The sequence below is a fragment of the Oncorhynchus tshawytscha genome, linkage group LG25 (genome assembly GCF_018296145.1).
Source record: "Oncorhynchus tshawytscha isolate Ot180627B linkage group LG25, Otsh_v2.0, whole genome shotgun sequence".
Taxonomy (NCBI): domain Eukaryota; kingdom Metazoa; phylum Chordata; class Actinopteri; order Salmoniformes; family Salmonidae; genus Oncorhynchus; species Oncorhynchus tshawytscha.
Genome location: NC_056453.1, coordinates 23,644,189 through 23,668,263, shown reverse-complemented (window position 1 = coordinate 23,668,263; position 24,075 = coordinate 23,644,189). Strand labels below are relative to the sequence as shown.

The 24,075-nt window shown below is 44.3% G+C and overlaps 2 protein-coding genes across 5 annotated transcripts; one reads left to right on the top strand and one right to left on the bottom strand.

Moving 5' to 3' along the window:
* Positions 1-567: 567 nt before the first annotated feature.
* Positions 568-8,738, bottom strand: LOC112224490 (COP9 signalosome complex subunit 1). Of its 2 annotated transcripts, XM_042306152.1 has the most exons (15): positions 8,462-8,738; positions 8,075-8,208; positions 6,701-6,793; positions 5,959-6,140; positions 5,599-5,766; positions 5,149-5,284; positions 4,846-4,923; positions 4,678-4,738; positions 4,308-4,393; positions 3,997-4,091; positions 3,772-3,877; positions 3,459-3,539; positions 2,247-2,384; positions 1,847-1,981; positions 568-1,212 (listed from the first exon to the last, which is right to left on the bottom strand). In XM_042306152.1, exons 2-15 carry the CDS (start codon positions 8,105-8,107, stop codon positions 1,138-1,140), a joined length of 1,467 nt encoding a protein of 488 aa, XP_042162086.1. In that variant the 5' UTR covers positions 8,108-8,208; positions 8,462-8,738; the 3' UTR covers positions 568-1,137. The 2 variants fall into 2 exon arrangements, with proteins under 2 accessions (XP_042162086.1, XP_042162087.1); XM_042306153.1 differs by having other exon boundaries at positions 6,701-6,819; positions 8,075-8,738.
* Positions 7,580-23,284, top strand: rfng (RFNG O-fucosylpeptide 3-beta-N-acetylglucosaminyltransferase). 3 transcript variants are annotated; one of them, XM_024388073.2, is made up of 9 exons: positions 7,580-7,691; positions 10,859-11,499; positions 19,399-19,447; positions 19,663-19,765; positions 20,660-20,813; positions 20,977-21,062; positions 21,222-21,387; positions 21,545-21,630; positions 21,904-23,284. In XM_024388073.2, exons 2-9 carry the CDS (start codon positions 10,951-10,953, stop codon positions 21,968-21,970), a joined length of 1,260 nt encoding a protein of 419 aa, XP_024243841.1. In that variant the 5' UTR covers positions 7,580-7,691; positions 10,859-10,950; the 3' UTR covers positions 21,971-23,284. The 3 variants fall into 3 exon arrangements, with proteins under 3 accessions (XP_024243841.1, XP_024243840.1, XP_024243839.1); XM_024388072.2 differs by lacking the exon at positions 7,580-7,691 and adding an exon at positions 9,205-9,517; XM_024388071.2 differs by lacking the exon at positions 7,580-7,691 and adding an exon at positions 9,206-9,799.
* Positions 23,285-24,075: the final 791 nt, after the last annotated feature.

The window sequence follows — 24,075 nt, the reverse complement described above, 5'->3', positions numbered from 1 at the left end:
TCACGGTGGCCAGGTATTCTGCCACTGTGCACTTTGTTTAAGGCCAAATAGCTCTGTTACTTTGTAAATTCTTTCCAATATGTCAAGTAATTGTCTTTTTGTTCTCATGACTCGGTTGGGTCTAATTGTGTTGCTATCCTGGGGCTGTTTGTTTGTGAACAGAGCCCCAGGACCAGCTCCCCTCATCCATTCGAATAATTAAAAACAAGTGCATGCTATCGGTTGTCAGAGATCAGTGATTTTGTGAGGTTTTAATGCGGGAAAAGCAGGAATCAGATGACACCGCAAAGAGAAAAAGGAATGAAACTCATTTCCTCATCGTCAACCTCTGCTTACGGTACGGTCCCTCTGGACTTGATTTATATCCAATTACTTTGTACAAGAATAAATAAAATCACATAACATTGAAATTCAATGCAATCTTCCTAAAAAAAACTACATCTCAGTATCAAAATTCTGTTCTTTAGAGGTCATAAATAAACTATGTTAAGGGTGTGTGGGAAATTGGCTTATTGTGCAACTGGTAAACAAAGGTATATTGTGAGAAGACAAAAGTCCTGACCAAGCTTCCGATTATCATACACATTTATTTTAAAATCAGATCTTGTGGACATTGGTTCTGAAGTATGTTCTGTTAATTTCTTAATGGATGCATCACATCAATCATCATGAGAAAGAAAGAAAGAGAAAAGTGCATCTTAGGAAAAAGAGGACAGTACTGTGAAGCGACTGAGCGCCACTCAACTCTAAACACTCACACACACAGCCTCTCCAATACAACATTAACACACTCAGGTTGCTCATCAAGTATCTCCACAGACTACCACTGTTCATTTCCCACATGACCAGAGTCCTTTGCGCATCCAAAATGGCTCCCTTATTCCCTATATCGTGCACTAGTTGACCAGAGCTCTATAGGCCCTGGTCAAAAGTGGTGCACTATATAGTGAATAGGGGTACCATTTAAGACACAGCCTATTGAAGTTGACGTCTCAGTATTTTTCTTTCTGCAGGCAAAAGATGCAGCACTGAGTCAGCAGGAGGAGGGGGATCCTCAGATGGGGGGGGTGATAGGTCCCCCTGGCAGATCCCCCTGACATGGTAACTTCCTGTAAGACAGAGGTCTCATGGGAATGTTCACATGTTGGTGCTCATTCGTGATTGGCTGTTGGCAGAGTTGAGTTCACCTTGGCTGCCCTCCCTGGGAGGAGACTGGAGAGAGAGGGAGGGAAAAGGGAGGAGAGGGGGAGAGAAAAATAAGGTTGAGTGGTTGACATCCTCTATAAGCAACGACGGGGGAAAACCTAATTCTCATCCTGCATTCTGATGCCTTTACCAGTCTTCAGACATAAGAACATACAGTATATGTATCAAAAGGAAAACGTACCAAGCATACAATATAAAAAGTGTTGCAACTATTCTCTGGTACTGTAAGATCATGACAAACTGGGGAGAGAGGGACAGACAGAGATTCCTCCTCTGAATCAAATGCATTTTATTTCAGAGCCAATGATGTGTGGAAATGAGCAGTAGTGGATGGCTGAGAGGAACAGAGAGGAGGAGAGGGGGAGGACGGCCTGTAGAAAAGACGGGTGGACCAGAGGTCAACGAGATAGAATGAAAGGAAGACAAAGCGGATATGGGAAAAGGGAAAGAGAGAAAGAAAGGAGATGATTAGATGGCGGCACTGATAGGGAGGCAAGGATCTCAAAATAAAGAAAGAAATAGCAGTTCTGAGAGATATCCATATCCTACAGGTAAAAGGCAAAAAAAAGGGGGGGGATCAAGATAGATGAGTAGAGAGAGCAGCCTGAAAACCCCAGGGAGACCCTGTGTGCAGAGGTACCTTGACGTGTATCTGGTTGCGCAGCACAGCAGCTCGCAAGATCATGGCTTTGGCTCGCCTCTGGAACTCCTTGCCCATGTGGATAGACTTCTCAAATGTGTGGCTCCGCTGGTCCACGTCCCGCGCATACAGGATCTGGGATGAGGAGGGAGAGTATTTCATAGTCTCTTTGTACATAAATGTGCTCGGCATCTCAAAGAGAGAAGGGAGGAGAGAGAGGCTGGGGATAAGAGCGCTGTGGCAAACCATTTGGGTCACTGTCAAATCAACATCCCATGCTGCATTATATGATTATAAACTGTTAAACAATGAAAGAGTGATCGGAGCTCATCTAGTGTGAGTGAGAGAGCTAGGGGGTGGGGTGTATATGTGACTTGACTCTTGAGTGTGTGTGTGTTACCTTGCTGTGGGAGTCTATGCGTGCATTGATAAGTCCCTCCAGTATGAGCTGGGTGAGTTCGTCTTCCAGAGCTAGCACCGTGGTGTTGAAGGCCTGGGCCATCTTAGTCATGTCTGCAGACACGTACGGGCTGAAGTACTGCAACACACACACACACACACACACACGTTAACATCTTAGTCATACATGCAAGTGAAAAGTAGAGACTGAGGTACTGCACACGCATGCATGACCCTCGCCACTACACAAAAAAAGTGTACATTACAGCAAACACACACACACACACACACACATTAATACTGGGGAGAGAAAACCTGCTCTGAATGTTAATGATCCCCAAATCAAACTATTTTGATTACATATTTATTATTTACAATCTAAATAACACCAGCGTAACTCACACCCTCCAACAAGTATCCCAACCATCATCCAACTGCAGTAAAACAGAAAAAGGAGACCAAGAGGTCAAGCAGAAGAACAATGTCTAATTTAGGGCATGATATTAAATAACATTAGCAGAACAACCATTTTAGGTGCCATACTTCACCTGCTAGTCCAGTTAACGGTCAGAAGTAGTGAGCTATAGAAGGAATAGGGTGCCATTTGGAATGCAACCCCTGTAGATGTTTGACCCCAGGAGTCAGTGTCATTCAGACACATTTCCTCAGCTAAATGTAGTATTGATTGCTGCCTGAGCTAGAAGCGACAGGTTTCCATCCAATTAGTGACAGATTTTCACGTGTATATTCTAGAATCCGCATACGTTTATATGATGGTTATTATATCAATATGTGCGCAGAGGCATTTACACCTCCATTTCTCACATAATTAATTTTACAGACACAAAAAGATCCCACCATGTCGAACCAACAAATTGTCTGTCAGCATTTTCAAAAATTGGACCGAAACGGTCACTTTTTTAAATTTAAATTTACAGTATGACTTTACTCGCATAAAAACTGTGGATGGAAACGTGGTTAGAGAGAGAAAGGTTTTGTATCCGATTCTTTCCCCCAGACGCAACGATTGGCTATTTATTTTTTTACGACTATGGGAGAGCCATTGACTGACTAATTGACTAGTCAAACCCATCCGTAGTTGTGAGTATATAAGGAGAACAACAGAATACTCTGGATGTCCATGATGTTCAGTATTATATGGGAGTACTGGAGGAAAAGTGTTCCTGTCCCCAGTCTCACCTGTCCGTCTCACCTGTATAAGGGCTCTGTTCCTGATCAGTGTGTAGAGGGTCAGTACGTGGGGGGCCAGGTACATGTCTAACAGCAGGTTATCCTGAGAAATAAGAAAGGCAGTCTGCATTTAGGACAGGTTTCAAATATGTGTTATCAACATAATGAAAATACAGCACTAGGAAAATACATCATAGCTAAGAAATCATGTTACTTGGTTCTTACTTCGTTGAATTCCCGTTTTCAAATTATTTGCTACCCATTTTATGTTTTTCACATCAATGCAATCATTGGATCGATTGATAATCATAAATCATTAATTAGATCAATCTCACCTTGATCTCATCCAGCATTTTGAGACAGGAAGCATACTTTGACTCATAGAACTTAAAGATGATGTCACGGACCTGAGGCTCCAACTCTAAGAATAATTTAAAGGAGCTGGGAGGACATAAAATACATGAATGGAGTATTGTGGATGGTAACACAGCTCGGTCAGTTACATGAAAAACATACACCATTTATACAGCAGGTACACAGGTGTTTGCGCGCTCACACACCTGCTTGAGATTACGTTCTTCTGTAGCTCCTGTCTGTCGAAGGTGGCGAGGGCACACATCCCTCCGTACACAGCTACATTGCTGGGGGACAGGAGCTGGACACACAATACAGGAGGTTGGTACAACGCCAACAGAAAAAAAAAAATATTTGAATTTGTCAAGCAGCAATCGTCTTTACAATTGTCCAAGTACCCTTGTCCTAGTTGTTGTTGCCTTCCCAATTGTTGATAAACAATACACAAATTATCACAGAACAACACAGGGAAGTCACCTTTAAAGTACTACACAGACAGGCAGGCAGACTGACTAACCTCAGCGAAGTCACAGTGGTCAAAAGAGGCCAGCAGGAAGCACTTGGCTGCTTGTTTGTACTTTCTGGAGGCCAGCTCAGCTAGGCCTGGGGGACAGTGACAGATATACAGACGTGGAGGAGGAGGAACAAGGAGAAAGAACGAGAGGTCAAATGAACCGGAGTGTGGGAAGAGAACTTTGTAATCTAATCAAAGCAGAAGGGGGTTTAAAACAAATACATTTTCATTGAAACAAAACATTAGCATGAGTGTCTGCACCTGTTGAAGATTGGCATCTGTTAGTGAGTTGTATACCCTCTAGAGAACAACAGGTGAAAACACTTACAGTATGTACATCTCTTTTTAGAACAACAAAGAGTCAGTGAATTACCTGCAGCACATTTTAATTTGGTGAGGACTGACTGACTCTGGCAATCTCTCTCCCCTCTTTGCTGAAACAAAAATAAATATATTCCCTCAGTAAAGATGGACACGTCTGTGTTTTTTTTAAGACAGTAGAGGACTTATGCTCTCTGGCTCAGAGGAACCTACGACTTACCTCTGCTATCTCCGGAGTGGATTCAGCTTTGCTCACATAACTAAGGACGTGGGACCAGTTCTGGAGGTAGACGCTAACCTGATAGATGAAAACAGTAAACTCAGTAAGAAAGCCTGTAGGACACATTAATACCGCCCTCTAGTGCTAGCCATTGAAGTTAATCACATCACAGAGAAAGGAAGTAGCTGAGAGAGAACGAAAGAGGAATATAGCCCTTCTGCCCTCCAGACTTTACATCAGGATTAAGAGCATTGACCAAAAAACTAGGACCACTAACTGTCATTATGATAAATGATGACATACCTTGATGACATTAAGACACATGTTTATGACATGCTTGGCGCTAGTGCAGTAGTCTCGGGCTCGGGAGTAGCACTTAAGGGCGTTGCTGAGGTCACCGCAGTCCAAGTAGTGGTCCCCAAGGTCATCATGACCCCTCCTGAGGTGAAATAAATTATTATAGAGAGTGTTTGGGCCAGTACCAGAGAGGAAGAGAGGCCAGGAAAGAAAAATTCAGATCCCACCCTTAAGCCTGAGCAAAGCACTATGCAGAATCACTGATCCACAAATAAATATTCCATTCCAAATGACCTTACATTAAAAAACTACTACTACTAGTCAACTACTCAGTGATTACTTCAAGATCTGCAAACAGACGCAGCACATTGCTCAGGCCGATCCTCTTTGAGGTGAGGATTACCCAATCGGTTTATTATCTACTTGATACTAACAACCGTAGCTTCTCCCACCCACCTGATGCTCTCTTTGATGGAGTTGCCTTTGTAGTTCTTCAGGTCAGTGTCCAATTTCTCCAGTTTGAGCAGGGCCTTTTTCCTGGTCGACTCGGCCCACGCTGTGTCCAGAGGAGGGGGTTCAACTGCCCCGCCCTCCACCGCAGCATCTGGAGGCCCCTGGACCTCTCTGAACACACACACACACACACACACACACACACACACACTCGAATCAATCAAACACTCAACAAAAACAAAAAGCACTTTCCAAACCAACAATGAAAAATAACATACTATGTACTAGTAGTAACCACTGTGCATTGTTGTACCTTCTCTGTGCTATGCTGGAGGGTACTAGGCTAAGCTGTGATACACCTACCTGGTGGCCTCTGTGAGCTTGCGGTGGATCTCCTCGTACACGTCTACGTTGAAGGTCCTGTGGACAAAAGACAGGGCCATCTTCAGGGCCTCGGCGCGGAGCTGGGGACAGTGCTCTGCGATGAACTGCAGCCTCTCAATACGCATCAGACCACAGTAGCTGGATGCATATTGCTCCAGGTCCTAGAGGGAGACAAAGACACACACTTCAGTGGGACAAAAGCCTAAACATGTTGATTTTTCACTCAATAGTCTGCATTTCTATTTATTAAGGATCCAAACATTAACGTACTTACATTACACATAAAACAGTACATCATATAACATTACTACACCACTACATATCTACAATACAACATGTATAATACCAGCACACAACATTATTTGTATGCTCGTGTTTGTGTGTGTCTCTTCACAGTCCCTGCTGTACCATAAGGTGTACTTTTATCTGTTTTAAAATCTGATTATACTGCTTGCATCAGTTACCTGATGTGGAATAGAGTTCCATGTAGTCATGGCTCTATATAGCGCCTACCATATTAGGTTCTGGACTTGGGTATTGTGAAGAGACCTCTAGTGGCATGTCTTGTGGGGTATTCCACTTCTACAGATTCCTTTGATTTCAGTTTAACATTTAAATAGCAGTAGAAATGTCATTTGTGTGGTATTTGAGTCCCATCTACAAGAAACAAGCCCGCCTTTACAATGCCAGTAGGGGGAAATTCTGGATAGATGGACCATACCAGCGTGGGGTTTTCCACCACATAGTTGACATCTGGTGCATTCTGCTGGTCCTCCTGTGGGTCAGCATCTATCTGCATGGGCTCAACAACCCCCTGAAGAAGAGCGAACATACAGGTAACTGCCAAAATAGAAGAAACACCAACATAAAGTGTCTTAATAGGGTGTTGGGCCACCACGAGCTGCCAGAACAGCTTCAATGCTACAAGTGTCTGGAACTCTATTGGAGGGATGCGACACCATTCTTTCACAAAAATTCCATAATTTGTTGTTTTGTGGATGGTGATGGAAAACTGTCTCAGGTGCCGCTACAGAACCTCCTAAAATTTGGGCAGCAGGTAGCCTAGTGGTTAGAGCTTTGTAGTAACCGAGAGGTTGCAAGATCGAATCCCCGAGCTGACATGGTAAAAATCTGTCGTTCTGCCCATGAACAAGGCAGTTAACCCACTGTTCCTAGGCCGTCATTGAAAATAAGACTTTTCAATGACGGCCTAGTTAAATAAAGGTAAAATAAAAAAATTGGGTTGAGATCAGGTGACTGACACACACACTTTAAACCCCCTTTGCTCTTTTGAGACCCCCTCTTTCAAAGTCACAGAGATATCATCTTCTAGCAATGATAGCCAAAATAACCGGCAATTTTTATACATGACCCTAAACATGATGAGATGTTAATTAACTCAGGAACCACACATGTGGATGCACCTGCTTTCAATATACTTTGTATCCCTGATTTTATCAAGCGTTATCTTTATTTTGGCAGTTATCTGTACATACTGTTGATAAGTGTCATAGCAGCGTGGCACAATGAGGGGAATACTGACAGTCTGCAACCAGGTTACCAAGGTAATAAATAGCCATACATACACGACACTCCCACAATAGACAGATCGCTCATGTCCCACTGGATACTTAACATTGGAGACACAATGTACATGTGTTACTGAACAAAATTAAAAAGGGATGGCTAAACTACTACTAGCTGGATAACAGGTCAGTCAACTAACTACAATAACAGAAAACTAGCTAGTTAGCATGACTGTCAAAGTGCCTGAAGAAACCATAAATGAACAGCGAACAGTTTCCTGGGGTGCACCTTTCTAATTTTTTTGTCATTCTAACATTAGTCAGTTGGTATAGAATAACAGTGAATGGAAATATAATGCTGTAGAGTTAGCTATATGAACTTACTAAAGTTAGCCTAGCTAGTTAGCTTGCCAGTACTGCTAGCGGCCCAAGCTACTCCCGATGTATGCAAGGCTTGTGTGTTTATCAGAGTACCCACCGTCCCAGTTAAGCGCGAGGAAAGCCTTCTCCACGTGCATACCCGCATACCGTTTTTGTGTAAACATGCATCAAAATAGATTAATTATTACCTGAAAGTTGAATACTTGCACGGGCAAAGGCATCTTTCACGGTTTGTGACGTTCAGCGGCAGAGAGGAAGAAGCGAAGCGAGACGGATAACTGGGACCAAAATCTGTCTTCTCCAGCAGGTGGCGTTTTCCCCGCTGATCAAGGGAGGAGTTGTTGTAATGGAGATCAATGAATGTCGAATTTAGTTAACAAAAAAGTAATGTCTTGTTTTCTACTTGAGGCTTATTTGATCGAATATACGTTTGGTAATGCTTACGTTGTTATGAGTGTACTGATATAAGTAGGACACATGATATCCTGCCAAGTTTGAGAAAAAAACACTTCATATATGATTTGTGCCTGTTATCACACTCGTATCTGTCCTCTCATTGGCTAGAGTGGTCCCACCTGATCTTGCCTTCTCCAGACTGCCTTCCATTTCTGAAGACATTTATTTTCATTGTTGGAGCAGCCAGTCGATTAACTGGTCGATATGGTCCCGTGTTTCAGTTGGTAGAGCATGGCGCTTGCAACGCCAGGGTTGTGGGTTTTATTCCCATGTGGGACCAGAAAAATGTACAATGTATCCACTCGCTACTGTAAATAGCTCTAGATAAGAGTGTATTTTAAATGACTAAAATGTAATATGATGGATAATCTGAGTCTACAGCAACAAACAACGGCTCGCTATCACATCCGGGGCATGGGTTCACAGTGCTCTTTACTTACGTTCTGCCGTCAGCGCTGCTCCAGATGTGTCCGAGGCAGTGTTATTGCAGCGTTCAAATCAACGCCGAACTCGGAAAAATACGAGGTCAAACATTGACGTCAGTGATATTCAGGTTGAAAATTCGGAATTGATAGAAAGAGGCCCGATATTCCCAGATCGATTTTTACCAATGGGAGACCGTTTGTTTCCGAGTTCCCAGTTGTTTCAAAGCACTAAAGTCATCAGAGATTCCCGAGTTCCCAGTTGTTTTGAACGTGGAATATTTCTATCAACAAAAAACAGTTGTAAACTGATGGTAATTTGTATTAAGATACAACTAGTTCAGATATTAGCTCAGATATTAAAAATGAATTACTCAAATTGTAAATTCTAACAATTTATTTTATTTGAGGTCACCCTTGAGATGATAAGCCTACAGGAGGGATTTTGCCGCGAGTTGTTTTGTCTGACAACTTTTTCCATTGTCAGCACAAAATAGGCTACGAGAGCCTACGACATCCAGAGCGAAAATAGCTACACAGTGGCGACCCCAACAGCTGTAGCCTACTACACTACAGGGACATTTAATTTGCAAGGCCAGGTCAGCATCAACCAGAGGGCGCTCAGTTTCAGAGGATTTGCGTTTGGAGCGAGAATCACACTGTAGGTGATTTGAGAAGAATCCGAGAAACGGAGGTCGTTTATAATCGCAATAGAAACAAATGACGTTGTTTGACTCGCTTGCACTTGACTGGGTGAGTGCACACAGCTAGGCTTCTTAATCGCGGTCGAATAGAGAAAGCGGGCTGCTGATGGTTAAAATCTGAGCCCAATCAAATCATAGTCAAGACGAGGAGACAAAAAAAGAGAAGATCTTTGAGTATAAAAGCGTCTGGAAACCCTGTATTGTATTTTCATTTTCTTTGATCAGATTCTGTTCACTTAATTCATTTTTGGTGACCAGTTCCCCTGGTGTTTTGTTGCTGCATTTGGGAGGAGGCACATCGGATTAAATACGTGATTTATTTTGTTTCCATGTAAGTATAAGGTATTTTCGTGATCACAGAATAAGTGTTTTAAGTAATTCGTCATAAACTGGGGTTTTCATAGAAAAAAAAATATTGACTGAACACTCTTGCCTTCCTTTTGTTTACCGTAGGACAGCCTATAGACCCGTATGTGCACGACATGCACACGGAACCAACTCCTAAACATCCCCGTAAACTTTAAAGTTACCTTTATAAGACCCAATAATGTTGGTTAATCGCGTTGTTGTTTTCATACATTTGTTGTGAACTCTACAGTTAAATGACCGAGCCCACAGCAGTCAGACCTGTTTCTATTGGCAGTGACCCAATCTGGCAGATTTGCATCTACCAGATTTGCAGATATGCATAATCCCAAACCAGGCACCAAAATATGAAATGTTATGCATTATGTTTATTTATTTATTTCCCCCTGTAAATGATGTATAACTCCTTCATAAACCATACTATCCTTCATGCTATATCCACATATCTGTGCTGAGAGCTCATATTTTACTAAGGGGGCTAATTTTAGTAAAGAAAAAAGGGTTTGATTACATCCCTCTGCTTCCTACAACTGATATCTGCTACTGGTTGATGTATCATTGCCTCTGAAAATAGCAGCAAACAGGAAATTGCTCACACACTGAAGGTAAGTCTGTCAATTAAATGTGACCTGTATAAACTGACTGGCAAATGGAAGGGCATGAGTGACAATGTGCCAAGAGGAGAACTTCCAGACTTTACAGGCCTGTCTTAGTTAGTGGTCAGACTGAGAAGAAATAGTGTCTGCCATTTAAGAGGGACTCAATCAGAATGTATATAGAGTTGTACAGTGAAATCTTGTCCCTTTTATTGATTTTTATTTCACCTTTATTTAACCAGGTAGGCAAGTTGAGAACAAGTTCTCATTTACAATTGTGACCTGGCCAAGATGCAGAAACGGACTAGTCTGTCTGGCACCCAGGGTAGAGTAAACCCATGCAGGAGCCAGTATCCATACACTCAGATTAGGTTTTCAAGTGTGTCACTGTCATCTTATTATGCAGGGGGGTGGTGATGTCTTTTCAGGTTCCTGTGTGATGTCATAAAGATGGGACGCGGTGGAGTGGGAAGCAAAGCTGGCGCCGGGGGCTGAAAGGCCCCTACAGCGGCCAATCAGGATGCATGTCTCCTCGATGGGTGTCAGCAAGTTCTGCTTTCTGTTCTCCCTGGCCCTCTGTGCCCTCCTGCTGCTCCTCATCCCTGCCCTCCAGCCCTCACAGCATCAGGGGGACCTGCCTCAGCCCCGGGCCCACACCAAGCCTGCCCGGGCGGGCACAGATGCCAGCAAAATCCCCCAGCACCCTGGAGGTCTGGTTGTCCCTCTCCAGGCAGATGTGGGGAAAGTGACAGTGGGAAATTATGGGATTGATGGTGGATCTATAGGGCAGGGCACACCCAGAGAGACCAAGAGGACTGGGGATGGGGACTGGGTGTATACAGCTGGTCGAGGTGACACCCAGGGCGATGGGAAGCATACAGACTCTCAGACAGGGCCGAAGGAGGACTTCCCCCACAGGGCTGGAGTTGTGGTGGGGGCTGGAGGGTCTCGGTCCAGGACCCCTCTAGAGCTGAAAGACATTTTCATAGCGGTGAAGACCACCAGGAAGTACCACAAGTCCAGACTGGATTTACTGTTCCAGACCTGGGTGTCCAAAGCCAAAGAACAGGTAGGGAGGAACACAGACACATGCATACAGACACACACACACACACACACTCAAGTCTGAACTTGGTAGTGGTTCAGATGCAGCCTATGGCCCTGGATAAGGGTATTTGTTATGTCAATACAAACACAGCCCCCCCCAGGTTATGTTTTGTCGACAGGGTAGATCATCTCATTTGTCTTGTACTGTTAGCAAGACCTCCAGACAGGGCATGTTTCTAGAGTACACAATGACTCCTTCCCCTTTCTCTGTTCTCCAAGCAGCTGTAGTAACAGTAAAGAGTGAACATAATTTCTAGCGCCATGGGCTGCATGTCACTGCAACTACACTGCAGGTCCATTTCTCTTAAGAGTTGACTGTACTCCTTCAACAAGGGTTTGCTTATCATATAGAACATGGAAGTGGAGGAAATGTGCTGCTATGGCAAATTCTGGTTCAAGATTCTATCTCAGTGAACACAAGATTTTGAAAATTATTTATTTTCAACATCTTTCCAATGTCTTCATGTGCTCATAGGGATGGTTTTAGCCATAGGGCAGCAGGTAGCTTAACAGTTAGAGCGTTGAGCCAGCACCCAAGAGGTCGCTGGTTTGACTACCCCAGCCGACAAGTTAAAAAAATCTGTCGACATGCACTTGAGCAAGGCATTTAAACCTAATTTGCTCAAGGGATGTCATGCTACTATGGCTGACCCTTTAAAACAACACGTTTCACTGCACCTATCCAATACAACAACTTTTTTTGTTGTAGCCAGCACTGCAAATTCATGCCCCCATGCTGGCCCACATCTGGGTTTCCTATTGCTATTACAAAAGTAGAGACATCTGGGGCATTGCAGATACCCAGTTCACTCCCTGTCAGCACAGAGCTCAAGCACTTGGAACTCATCTCAGAAAAACATCTCAACCATTAAATAAACAACTTCTCCCCCCTTGGCAAGAGTATCAGCTCCTGTGGTTCAGAATGACGAGATGTGCGTCAAGAGCATAAAGGCCAGTTGGAATCAATTGACTGCTTGGATCGGGTTCTATAACGATTCTAACAAACCACATGCGTAACTCATCTTGATGAATTGATGCCAAGCCATCTTATTGGCTCTTCTGCCAATCTCTGTTGGTCTTGTGGTTGTTTGGTGTGATATTGGGTGTTTCCTCATCTGCACGGTTAGAATCCTCCACTAAAGCAAGGGTTGATGTTCAGTGGAGCCATAAAGTAAAACTGAAGCAGATTCTCTGAGATGAGAAGTCCATGTGTTGGAGAAGGATAACTCCACCCCTCATAAACTCAGCTACTATGGCCCAATCCTAACGTATTGTCCCATCAGTGCATGATTTATGCTTAAGTTTGAGTTACCTGTATCTCTGGCTGGGATTCAGTGATCTGTATATACAAGACCATAATGAGACAGATGCTGGGGTAGAGAGTCAAATCGAATCAAATTTGATTTGTCACATACATATGGTTAGCAGATGTTAATGCGAGTGTAGCGAAATGCTTGTGCTTCTAGTTCCGACAATGCAGTAATAACCAACGAGTAATCTAACCTAGCAATTTCACAACAGCTACCTTATAGTGTAAAAGTGTAAAAGGATGAAGAATATATACATAAAGATATAGGAATGAGTGATGGTACAGAACGGCATAAGCAAGATGCAGTAGATGGTATCGAGTACAGTATATACATATGAGATGTGTAATGTAGGGTATGTAAACATTATAATAAGTGGCATTGTTTAAAGTGGCTAGTGATACATGTATTACATAAAGATGGCAAGATGCAGTAGATGGTATAGAGTACAGTATATACATATGAGATGTGTAATGTAGGGTATGTAAACATTATAATAAGTGGCATTGTTTAAAGTGGCTAGTGATACATGTATTACATAAAGATGGCAAGATGCAGTAGATGGTATAGAGTACAGTATATACATATGAGATGTGTAATGTAGGGTATGTAAACATTATAATAAGTGGCATTGTTTAAAGTGGCTAGTGATACATGTATTACATAAAGATGGCAAGATGCAGTAGGTGGTATAGAGTACAGTATATACATATGAGATAAGTAATGTAGGGTATGTAAACATTATATTAAGTGGCATTGTTTAAAGTGGCTAGTGATACATTTTTTACATGTATGGCAGCAGCCACTCAATGTTAGTGGTGGCTGTTTAACAGTCTGATGGACTTGAGATTGAAGCTGTTTCTCAGTCTCTCGGTCCCTGCTTTGATGCACCTGTACTGACCTCGCCTTCTGGATGATAGCGGGGTGAACAGGCAGTGGCTCGGGTGGTTGTTGTCCTTGATGATCTTTATGGCCTTCCTGTGACATCGGGTGGTGTAGGGGTCCTGGAGGGCAGGTAGTTTGCCCCCGGTGATGCGTTGTGCAGACCTCACTACCCTCTGGAGAGCCTTACGTCGTTTAGCTCAGTTACCTTGGCTTTCTTGGGAACAGGAACAATGGTGGCACTCTTGAATCATGTGGGAACAGCAGACTGGGATAAGTATTGATTGAATATGTCTGTAAACACACCAGCCAGCTGGTCTGCGCATGCTCTGAGGACGCGGCTGGGGATGCTGTCTGGGCCTGCAGCCTTGAGAGAGTTAACACGTTTAAATGTTTTACTCACATCGGCTGCAGTGAAGGAGAGTCCGCAGGTTTTGGTAGTTGGCCGTGTCAGTGGCACTGTATTGTCCTCAAAGCGAGCAAAGAAGTTGTTTAGTCTGTCTGGGAGCAAGACATCCTGGTCCGCGACGGAACTGATTTTCTTTTTGTAATCCGTGAATGACTGTAGACCCTGCCACATACCTCTTGTGTCTGAATTGTGACTCTACTTTGTCTCTATACTGACGCTTAGCTTGTTTGATTGCCTTGCGGAGGGAATAGCTACACTGTTTGTATTCGGTCATGTTTCCGGTCACCTTGCCCTGGTTAAAAGCAGTGGTTCGCACTTTCAGTTTCACGCAAATGCTGCCATCAATCCACGGTTTCTGGTTTGGGAATGTTTTAATAGTTGCTGTGGGTATGACATCGCCAATGCACTTGCTAATGAACTCGCTCACCGAATCAGCATATTCGTCAATGTTGTTGTTTAATGCAACGCGGAACATTTCCCAATCCACGTGATCGAAGCAATCTTGAAGCGTGGAATCAGATTGGTCGGACCAGTGTTGAACAGACCTGAGCGCGGGAGCTTCCTATTTTAGTTTCTATCTATAGGCTGGAAGCAACAAAATGGAGTCGTGGTCAGCTTTTCCGAAAGGGGGGCGGGGGAGGGCCTTATATGCGTCGCGGAAGTTAGAATAACAATGATCCAGGGTTTTACCAGCCCTGGTAGCACAATCGATATGCTGATAGAATTTAAGGAGTTGTAGTGATGGTACAGAAGGAGAGAACCGATGCTCTACAGAACAGTGTCTTGCTGGCCGTAGTGTGTGTGGGTGGGTATGTACCCATGGTGGCCAGGGGACATGGAATGGTTAAGCACATGACGGCGTGTGTGTGCAGGAAGGGTGGAAAGGCATGCCCTGTGTGTGTCAGTATGTGCAGTTTGGGGAAGTGTTCTCGCGCGGGCCTGTATGTGGTTGTAGACCCTGGGCCACCAGAGGGAAGAAGTTCCTGGGCAACCAGAAACTAGAGGAGAGCAGGAGATGTGTGCAGGAGGAACACACTGCTGTGTTTGCTCTCTCTCTGTGCAGGAATTTCTGCCCACCCCCACCACCCACCATTTAGAAGGCTGGAGGGCAGGAGGAATCTGTGGGAGCAAGGCTGGTTGAACTGGGAAGAAAGGGGGTGGGGGACAGAGATTCCAGAGAGAGAGCAAACACAGCAGTGTGTTCCTCCTGCACACGTCTCCTGCTCTCCTGTAGTCTCTGGTTGCCCAGGAACTTCCTCCCTCTGGGGGCCCAGGGTCTACCACCACAGGAGGAATGAGAGATGTGTTTAGGGGATAAGTCAGAGGGAGGGGGAAATGGGGAGAATTCTCTGGTGTTATCCTTCTCCAAACACAGAGGCCTGTATGGGAGGCTGTAGAATATAGATCAACATTCCCCATGTAGGGATCTATGGGAGTCTGTAGAATATAGATCAACATTCCCCATGTAGGGATCTATGGGAGTCTGTAGAATATAGATCAACATTCCCCATGTAGGGATCTATGGGAGTCTGTAGAATATAGATCAACATTCCCCATGTAGGGATCTATGGGAGGCTGTAGAATATAGATCAACATTCCCCACGCAGGGATCTATGGGAGGCTGTAGAATATAGATCAACATTCCCCATGCAGGGATCTATGGGAGGCTGTAGAATATAGATCAACATTCCCCATGCAGGGATCTATGGGAGGCTGTAGAATATAGATCAACATTCCCCATGCAGGGATCTATGGGAGGCTGTAGAATATAGATCAACATTCCCCATGCAGGGATCTATGGGAGGCTGTAGAACATAGATCAACATTCCCCATGTAGGGATCTATGGGAGGCTGTAGAATATAGATCAACATTCCCCATGCAGGGATCTATGGGAGGCTGTAGAACATAGATGAACATTCCCCATGTAGGGATCTATGGGAGGCTGTAGAATATAGATCAACATTCCCCATGCAGGGATCTATGGGAGGCTGTAGAATATAGATCAACATTCCCCATGTAGGGATCTATGGGAGGCTGTAGAATATAGATCAACATTCCCCATGTAGGGATCTATGGGAGGCTGTAGAACATAGATCAACATTCCCCATGCAGGGATCTATGGGAGGCTGTAGAACATAGATCAACATTCTCCATGCAGGGATCTATGGGAGGCTGTAGAATATAGATCAACATTCCCCATGCAGGGATCTATGGGAGGCTGTAGAATATAGATCAACATTCCCCATGCAGGGATCTATGGGAGGCTGTAGAACCGGGATGGGCGACTCCAGTCCTTGGGGGCCTAATTTTGCCCCAGCCTCAGCTAACACACCTGACTCCAGTAATCAACTGGAGGCTGTAGAATTTATTATAGATCAACAGGCAAAATAGCACAGCTGGTGAGAACTGTGTCATAGGGTAGAACCATAACCTAGTATATTATAGAAAGATATCCATGTGTTAAATGGTGTGTAGCGTTGAATTGAAGGGGTAGGCTGTGTGAGTGAAGGGGTAGGCTGTGTGAGTGAAGGGGTAGGCTGTGTGAGTGAAGGGGTAGGCTGTGTGAGTGAAGGGGTAGGCTACTTCATACTCTTTTTTTCCATAGCCAACATACATCACGTATTAACATACTTTCACACTTATGCTTATTTCACAAGTACTATTTTAGAATGTCCGGTCACACACATTTCCTAGGTGGCAAAGGTCTGGATGGATATAGTCATTTATCGGTGTAGTAACAAACCCCCACCTCGCAACCCCAAACTGTTCACACAATTCTTGCTGGTGGAGAGAACATGTTTCTTGCAATTCTACACATTTAGCATTGGGCAGAGAATTGTTTTTGCTGTTATAAAGCTAATTTTCTGCAATTCTACACATTTTCCCATGTCTTACTTGTGTTTAAATGATACCAGGGGTCGAAACTCGACCCCATTCTGAGTCTGGACTGTTGTTCGCCAGTTGATTATGGGGGATATAGGGAATAGGGTGACTGGTTCATATCCTGGGTCTATTCTGGGCCTATAAAACAGATCAGCAGTGAGGCCCTTCAAGACAAAGAGTTCCAGTGTTCAGCGGCACATTAACAGGACCAAACACACTGGCCCAATTTGCTTAGTAACTAACGTCACAGCTCCATTTGTGTTGACATAAAAATACCCTATCTCCCAGGCAGCTCCAGGGGTGCATCCCAAATGGCACCTTATTCTCTTTGTAATGCACTACAGGCCCTGGTCAAAGTAGTGCACTATATAGGAAATGGGGTGCAATTTGGGACACAGACCAGGAGAGGAGTGTTCAAAGACCGCATTGTGCCACCGTTCCACTGTGTGTCTACTTTCTAATGGCCACCTGCACTATTCACTAAAAGAACAAATGTGACCACCGCTACTGTTCTGACCATTGGCTCAGACAGGTATAGGGCATTGGCCTAGTTCTCAGTCTTTTAGGTCAACAATTTAACAAAACATTTTATTTTTATTTAACTAGGCAAGTCAGTTAAGAACAGATTCTTATTTAAAATGACGGCCTAGGTTGAGCCACTCTAAGGAAAATGTTATGAGCCTCAGTTAAGAGCAGCAGCTGGGTAGTTCCACTCATTTATAGATCATATGGATGTGTCAGGCTCATCAGTTGTTTTACTGTTTGGAAATCAAGAGGGTTTAAAGAGTAGTGGGATCTACAGACAGACAAGCCTCTGATTGGTGTATGGGGTCAAATAGAATGGGCTTTCAACAGACATTCTGGCTCATGTAAGGTTTATGGAGTAGTGTGAAGTTGCTCCTAATTCCAAGACACTGATGTAAGGTCAGTTTTGTGTTTTCCTCACTAGTGGTTAAGGTTCAGAATAATGGTGGGCTGATCCTAGGTCTGTGACTATGGGCAACGTATACCTGGAGTGGAGTTTAAAGGATGCCTGCTGGGTTTATTTGGACCTGTTAAAACACAGAGCAGCCATTTCTCTTTAGCTCCAGTCTTGCTGAGTGAACACGAGGCTAACCTTCTCTCCATATATGTGGAGAGATTTCTCTGGAAAGAAAAGAAGACATGGAACCACACTGAGTCACAGCTTTAGTCTCTGAGTATTTCAAATGTGGAAACTATTCTAGGAATCCTTCTACAGTGTTCATAATAGAGCTGTTGGAAAATGACTTACTGGAGGGAGGGAAGAAAGGTACTGTAGATTGAAGGGATTGGAGGCTTTCTCCTGCCCGGTGTAGCAACTTTGAATGAACGAGAGTAGAACCAGGGTATCTTGAAATGTTTTAACAAGATGTTATCACTTTTCTCGTGTGTGACTTTTTGCGCATTTGTGTTGTTTTAACAGCCTGTCAGAGAATTTACACCATCTACAGTGAGCCAGAATAGCCCCAGGCTTGCAGGTTGACTTAACATGGTAGAAATCTGTTTAAAACTTCAGCTAACGGGCCCCGGCAACCACACTGCCTCCGGGCCCCGGCAACCACACTGCCTCCGGGCCCTGGCAACCACACTGCTCTCCAGGCCATTTATGCCCTGCTGGCTGGCCAGGGATCTGCTGAGTTGCCAGGGTGACTGGGTCCTCCCCTCTTTGATCAGGGAAGGTCTTTGTTTGCCTGGCATGGTCTGGCTCGTCCTGGTGGTGGTGGTGGTGTGTGTGTGTGTGTCACATGCCTGTGGTGTCCTGTGTAGTTTTCCACCAGTCCTGGCACGGATGCCCAGCATCTCCCAGGGCACACAGGAAAGAGAGGGCATGCCACCGGGCACGAGGCAGGGAGGAGACAACTGGAGGATAAAAGAAGGGGGGATGAGGGAGGGAGGGAAGAAAGATGAAAAGGGGACAGAGGGATAGAAAGTGAAGGCATGCCACTGGGCACGAGGCAGGTGGGCAGCAGGGAGGGAGGGAAAGAATAAATGACAGGAGGAAGGGAGGGGTAACAGACAATTAGGAGAGAGAGGAGGAAAGGAAAGAGGGAGCATGCCATAGTTGAGGCGAGCAGGGTAAAGGGGAGGAGGGGGACTGAGTGCCAGGGAGAATGGGCCCAGTGTTGTTTGAGTTAGCATAGTCTGGTTATTGTTTTACCCAACTGCTTCACTCCATGAATCAGCAGTATAGGTCTAGGACATGGAGGCCTCATTGTGCAAGCCACATTTTTGATCTCTCTTCCCTCTCCTCTCTCTTTTGCTCTCTCTCGTTCTCTCTGTCTTGTGTGTGAGGGGGGTGTATACGTGGAAACAAACTTAGTGTTAACAAATCTCTCTCTCTCTGTTTGTCTCCTCAAGACCTTTATATTCACTGATGGGGAGGATCAGGAGCTGAGGAGGAGAGCAGGTCAGTCTACACTCTAATAGGTGGATACTGGAAGTACAAATAGGAGAGCAATTATTGTGTCACTGTACCTTCTTAAATGTAACTATTTATCAAATTTGATTGGTGTTCTTAGAAAGACTTGTAATATGTTATCAGGCATATGTGTATTTGATACCCTAGCATTACTGTCTCAGTAGTACGATAAGTAGACTCAACATCCTCATCTTTTCTCTCAGGGGCTAATGTCGTCAACACCAACTGTTCAGCAGCACACACGCGGCAGGCCCTGTGCTGTAAGATGTCTGTGGAATACGACAAGTTCATCGAGTCGCAGAGGAAGTGAGTCTTTACATACTTTACCTTACTTCCTGCTATTCACCATCACATTGCATGCTAAGAACATAACTATAGATTAAGTTCTTCATTATTTGGCCAATAAGAAGCCAATTCAGAAGTTAGTTTGTTCTCCTGCCCTGATCAGGGAGGCCAAGTAGTCCCACTTGCTTGGTGGTTAAGATGCTGCCTTTGTCAAGAGTACTGAGCCGCTCAGTTTCAGAAGACTGCCTGTCTAATGTAAAGACATATTTATATTTCTTTATTGGTGAGAAAAGGAAAGGCCTATTTTGAGAATACATCTCACACATATGTCTTAGATTCTGTGTGTTTAGTTAAGGAGGTCAACAGATGGATAGGACTGTATGTCTTCACGTACAGTAGCTCTGGCAAGCACAGATTGTAGGAACACACTGGCCTATTTGGCTCCCGAGTGGCGCAGCAGTCCGTCGGCACTGCATCTCAGTGCTAGAGGCGTCACTACAGACCCTGTTTCGATCCCGGGCTGTATCACAAGCGGGCGTGATCGGGAGTCCCATGGGGTGGTGCACAATTGGCCCAGCATTGTCTGAGTTAGGGGAGGGTTTGGCCGGGGTAGGCCGTCATTGTAAAATTTGAATTTGTTCTTAACTGACTTGCCTAGTTAAAGGTTAAATAAAAACAGTGAAAATATGGACACATTTGTTCCAGTCCCATGTACTATATATGATACTTTATGAGCTGCTATACATTCCAATGAACACCATCATTGTCGTGATGATAACAACACCTTAACATGTCAGTAACACTTAATACAATTTATTTGTAATAACTTTATAATAACTGTATTAATGTAATAACTTGCATCTCTCTCTGTCCTCCCCCTCCCTCCCCTTCTATTCTCTCTCCTCCTTCTCCCAGATGGTTCTGCCATATGGATGATGATAACTATGTGATTGTACCCAGTCTGCTGAAGCTGCTGTCCTCCTTCCAACACACCCAGGATGTTTACCTGGGCCGGCCCAGCCTCGACCACCCCATAGAGGCTGCAGAGAGGGTCAAGAGTGATGGATCTGTGAGTACACCCTGTCTGTTTGTCTGTCTCTTTCTCCAGACCATCCTTCTCTCTCGCTCCATCCCTTCCATCTCGGTCGTTCTGTCTATGCCTCCCTTCCTGTCTCTCTCTTTATCTCTCTCTCCCTTACTCCTGACCTCTGACCCTTGTTTTCTTCTCCTAGGTGTCAGTGAAGTTCTGGTTCGCTACAGGAGGTGCAGGGTTCTGTATCAGTCGTGGTCTGGCCCTCAAGATGAGTCCATGGGCTAGGTGAGTTTGAACAGTTCAACACTCTCAATGTTCTTCAGATGCACATATTATTGTAGCTGTTAAGCTATTAAGCCAAACTGTTTTGAGCAGTTCACTCACAACCTCACATCTTACCCCCCCTTTTTCTTTTTCATCCTTTCCTGTCCTCCTCCTCCCTAGTCTGGGGAACTTCATCAGCACGGCAGAGAAGATCCGTCTCCCTGACGACTGCACTATCGGTTACATCATCGAAGCGCTGCTGGAGGTGACGCTGACACACACCCACCTCTTCCACTCCCACCTGGAGAACCTGCAGAGGCTTCCCACAGACACCGTGCTGGAACAGGTAGGGGTGGGGGGCTGTGTGTGTAGGAGGGGGTCTGTCTGTGAGAGAGAGAGATTGTCTACACACAAGTGTGTGGGTGAAAGAGAAAGAGACACCCTACTTTGTCTTTTGTCTGTGATGTATACAACAGATACCAATTGTTTGTGTGTGTGTCTAGGTCACTCTGAGCTATGGGGGTTTTGAGAACAGGAGGAATGTGGTCAGCATTGGAGGAGCCTTCTCCCTGGTGGAGGACCCCTCACGGTAATCAGACATTAACCCAACATCCACCCAGCATTCAGTAATGCACAAGACAATTACATGACACTGGTTTACTAAACCTCTGCCTCAGTGCAAAGTTTGCTCTAGCTGAATTGTGAATTACTTGTAAATGGTTATCCCCTCTCTCTCCACCAACTCTTTTTCGTCTTACCATTTCCCTCACCCCTGGCATTGCTCATCTCTCCCTCTCTCTTCATCCATCTGCCCCCTCTCTCTTCCTCCCCTCCCTCTATCTCTCCGTCTCTCTCTCTCTAGGTTTAAGACTGTCCACTGCCTCCTCTACCCAGAGACTGACTGGTGTCCTAGTAAGGCTCACCATTGATGGCCACTAAAGTATATCTACAATACTTCCTACCAGCCTGGTTGACTGGTGTCCCTGTGTATGCTAGCTATATCATTGCCATGGAAAAATGACAATTTGGCCAAAGCAAAACCAGACTGTCACCCTGGCTAACCCAACAGAACCACTTCACTCAGATAAAATGGTTAAATGTCTGTGTGTCTTTGAGAGGAGACAAGCGGAGGTAAATGGAGTGAGGATCACTTTTGTCATGGTGGGGTGATGAAGAAATGCCCCACTACTCTTATCAGTACTGTACCCTCCACTCATCGCAGTAAGTTGTCGTCGCTGGCTGTTGCTGTGGCGATGTGTATCACCACTCGTTGCTTTAAATCCCAAACTCTAATCTTTTAGTATTGTGGTCGAGGGTTTTTTGAAGGAGTGTTAAGGTACTTAAATTACTGTCGAAAAGGTACCTTAAGATGCTGAACAGGGTGAAATGTTAAATTATTTGCTTTTAGGTCTAAACATTTACTGGACTGATGTTTTTTATACAAGAGCTCATGACCAGAAGTCATCAGAGATGATTATCTGATATCAGTGTTACAGGAAGAGAGAGACCGTTTAAGGAATGAGTGAGAGACGTTTGTGCTAATGTAACGGAGTTAAGAACGTACCGTAAGCTGACTCCAAGGCTGGCTTGAAATGTCGCAGATGGAGCTATCCAATTGGATCTTTTTGTATAGCTCAATCGATTGGTACGTTGTCAAGGAGGTTGGTCACGTGTGTTTGCGAGCAGAGGATCACTAGTCGAAGCCCGGTATGGGGAGAGGGACAGTGGAGGAAGCTATACTGTTAGCTGCACGTCAGATTCACTTCACAGACTACCCTTGTGCCCCTCATGTCCTGAAGTTAATGTCTTACCAGAAGAGGTTTCAAACTGGTGTGTGTACATATGTGCAGGTTTGTGTGCAACCTAATAGTTTAACCACTCAATCCGAATGCTTTTAATATCTTATAGCCAAAGATGATACCAGTGCCTTGTGTTTCAATCAACTAGACTTTGGAAATGCTTAAGAGCACATCATGAAAAATGAATTGAAGGCATGAAAGGGATCGTATGTGAGACAGTAGGAATTAAAAGTGTCCACCACACATATACACACAGCCCTGCAGTAACCAAAACAGACTCCTCTGAAGGTGAGCACATTATCCTAAAGATCATTCATTAGAACCCTTTGTTGCGTTTCCCCCGATACATGTTATTTCTCTGTCAAAAGGACTACACATTTTGCACTCATCTCAATTCCCGTGTTTAATATCTCTGTGTATTAAAAGTTACATTCGTGTTGTTGACTCGTTGTAATGTGTGAGCTTGAGCTGGAAGTAGGTGTGTTTTACTGATGTCTCACATTCCTTTTTGCACGAAAACACTATAATCCAAATACAGAATCTGTCTTTCCCACTGCAGGTCAGTGGCTGAGAGAGAGGAGTCTGACTCAGATTCGAGTCGGGATGTGATATTTTTCCTCATCTTCTCCTGTCATCCGTTTCACCATTGCTGTATTATTTTGTTTAATAAAGCATAAAGCATGTTTTGCAGCATTACCAAACACTCCTCGCTGCCCTTTGCTTTACAGATTCATTTTATCATTATACTTATTAAGACACAATTACCAACACAGTGATGTACAGGAGGACAGTGGAACAATGTTAATGGTGCCGAAATACACTGTCATGCTGTTTCTAGCTTCTAGCCACCTTTGCAGTGTTTTTTTGTGTGTTATTTCTTACAATATTTTTTCACAAAGTTTCTTGCATTATTATCTACAGCCGGAAATAACTTTTGGATTTTAGATCGCCAGTCACTCACCAGCATTTCGACCAGAAATTCAACTTGAATTGGTTCCTTTGTTTGAATTTCCAGAGCGAATTCCATTAATTCCAGGTTCTGCCGCAAGACGACGTCGCCAGAGAAGAGGAATAAGAAGTGGGCTTTTAGTCAGACTCAGGTGGCATGCATACCATCCACCACTTCCGAGTATATTACTCAATAGCATTCAGTCCCTGGACAATAAAATATATGAGCTCAGGGCAAGGATCTCCGACCAGAGAGACATCAGGGACTGTAACATACTCTGTTTCAT

Bases quoted from the DNA above. Each gene is read 5' to 3' on its own strand.
- LOC112224490 (XM_042306152.1), bottom strand. From the start codon at position 8,107: ATGCCTTTGCCCGTGCAAGTATTCAACTTTCAG. The intron at 5,285-5,598 runs GTGGGTGGGAGA...ATTTCACCTCAG, and splicing joins TCCATCAAAGAGAGCATCAG to GAGGGGTCATGATGACCTTG. The intron at 4,394-4,677 runs GTAATTCACTGA...ACTGTCCCCCAG, and splicing joins CAAATTAAAATGTGCTGCAG to GCCTAGCTGAGCTGGCCTCC.
- rfng (XM_024388073.2), top strand. From the start codon at position 10,951: ATGCATGTCTCCTCGATGGGTGTCAGCAAGTTCTGCTTTCTGTTCTCC. The intron at 21,388-21,544 runs GTAGGGGTGGGG...GTGTGTGTCTAG, and splicing joins CAGACACCGTGCTGGAACAG to GTCACTCTGAGCTATGGGGG. The intron at 21,631-21,903 runs GTAATCAGACAT...CTCTCTCTCTAG, and splicing joins CTGGTGGAGGACCCCTCACG to GTTTAAGACTGTCCACTGCC.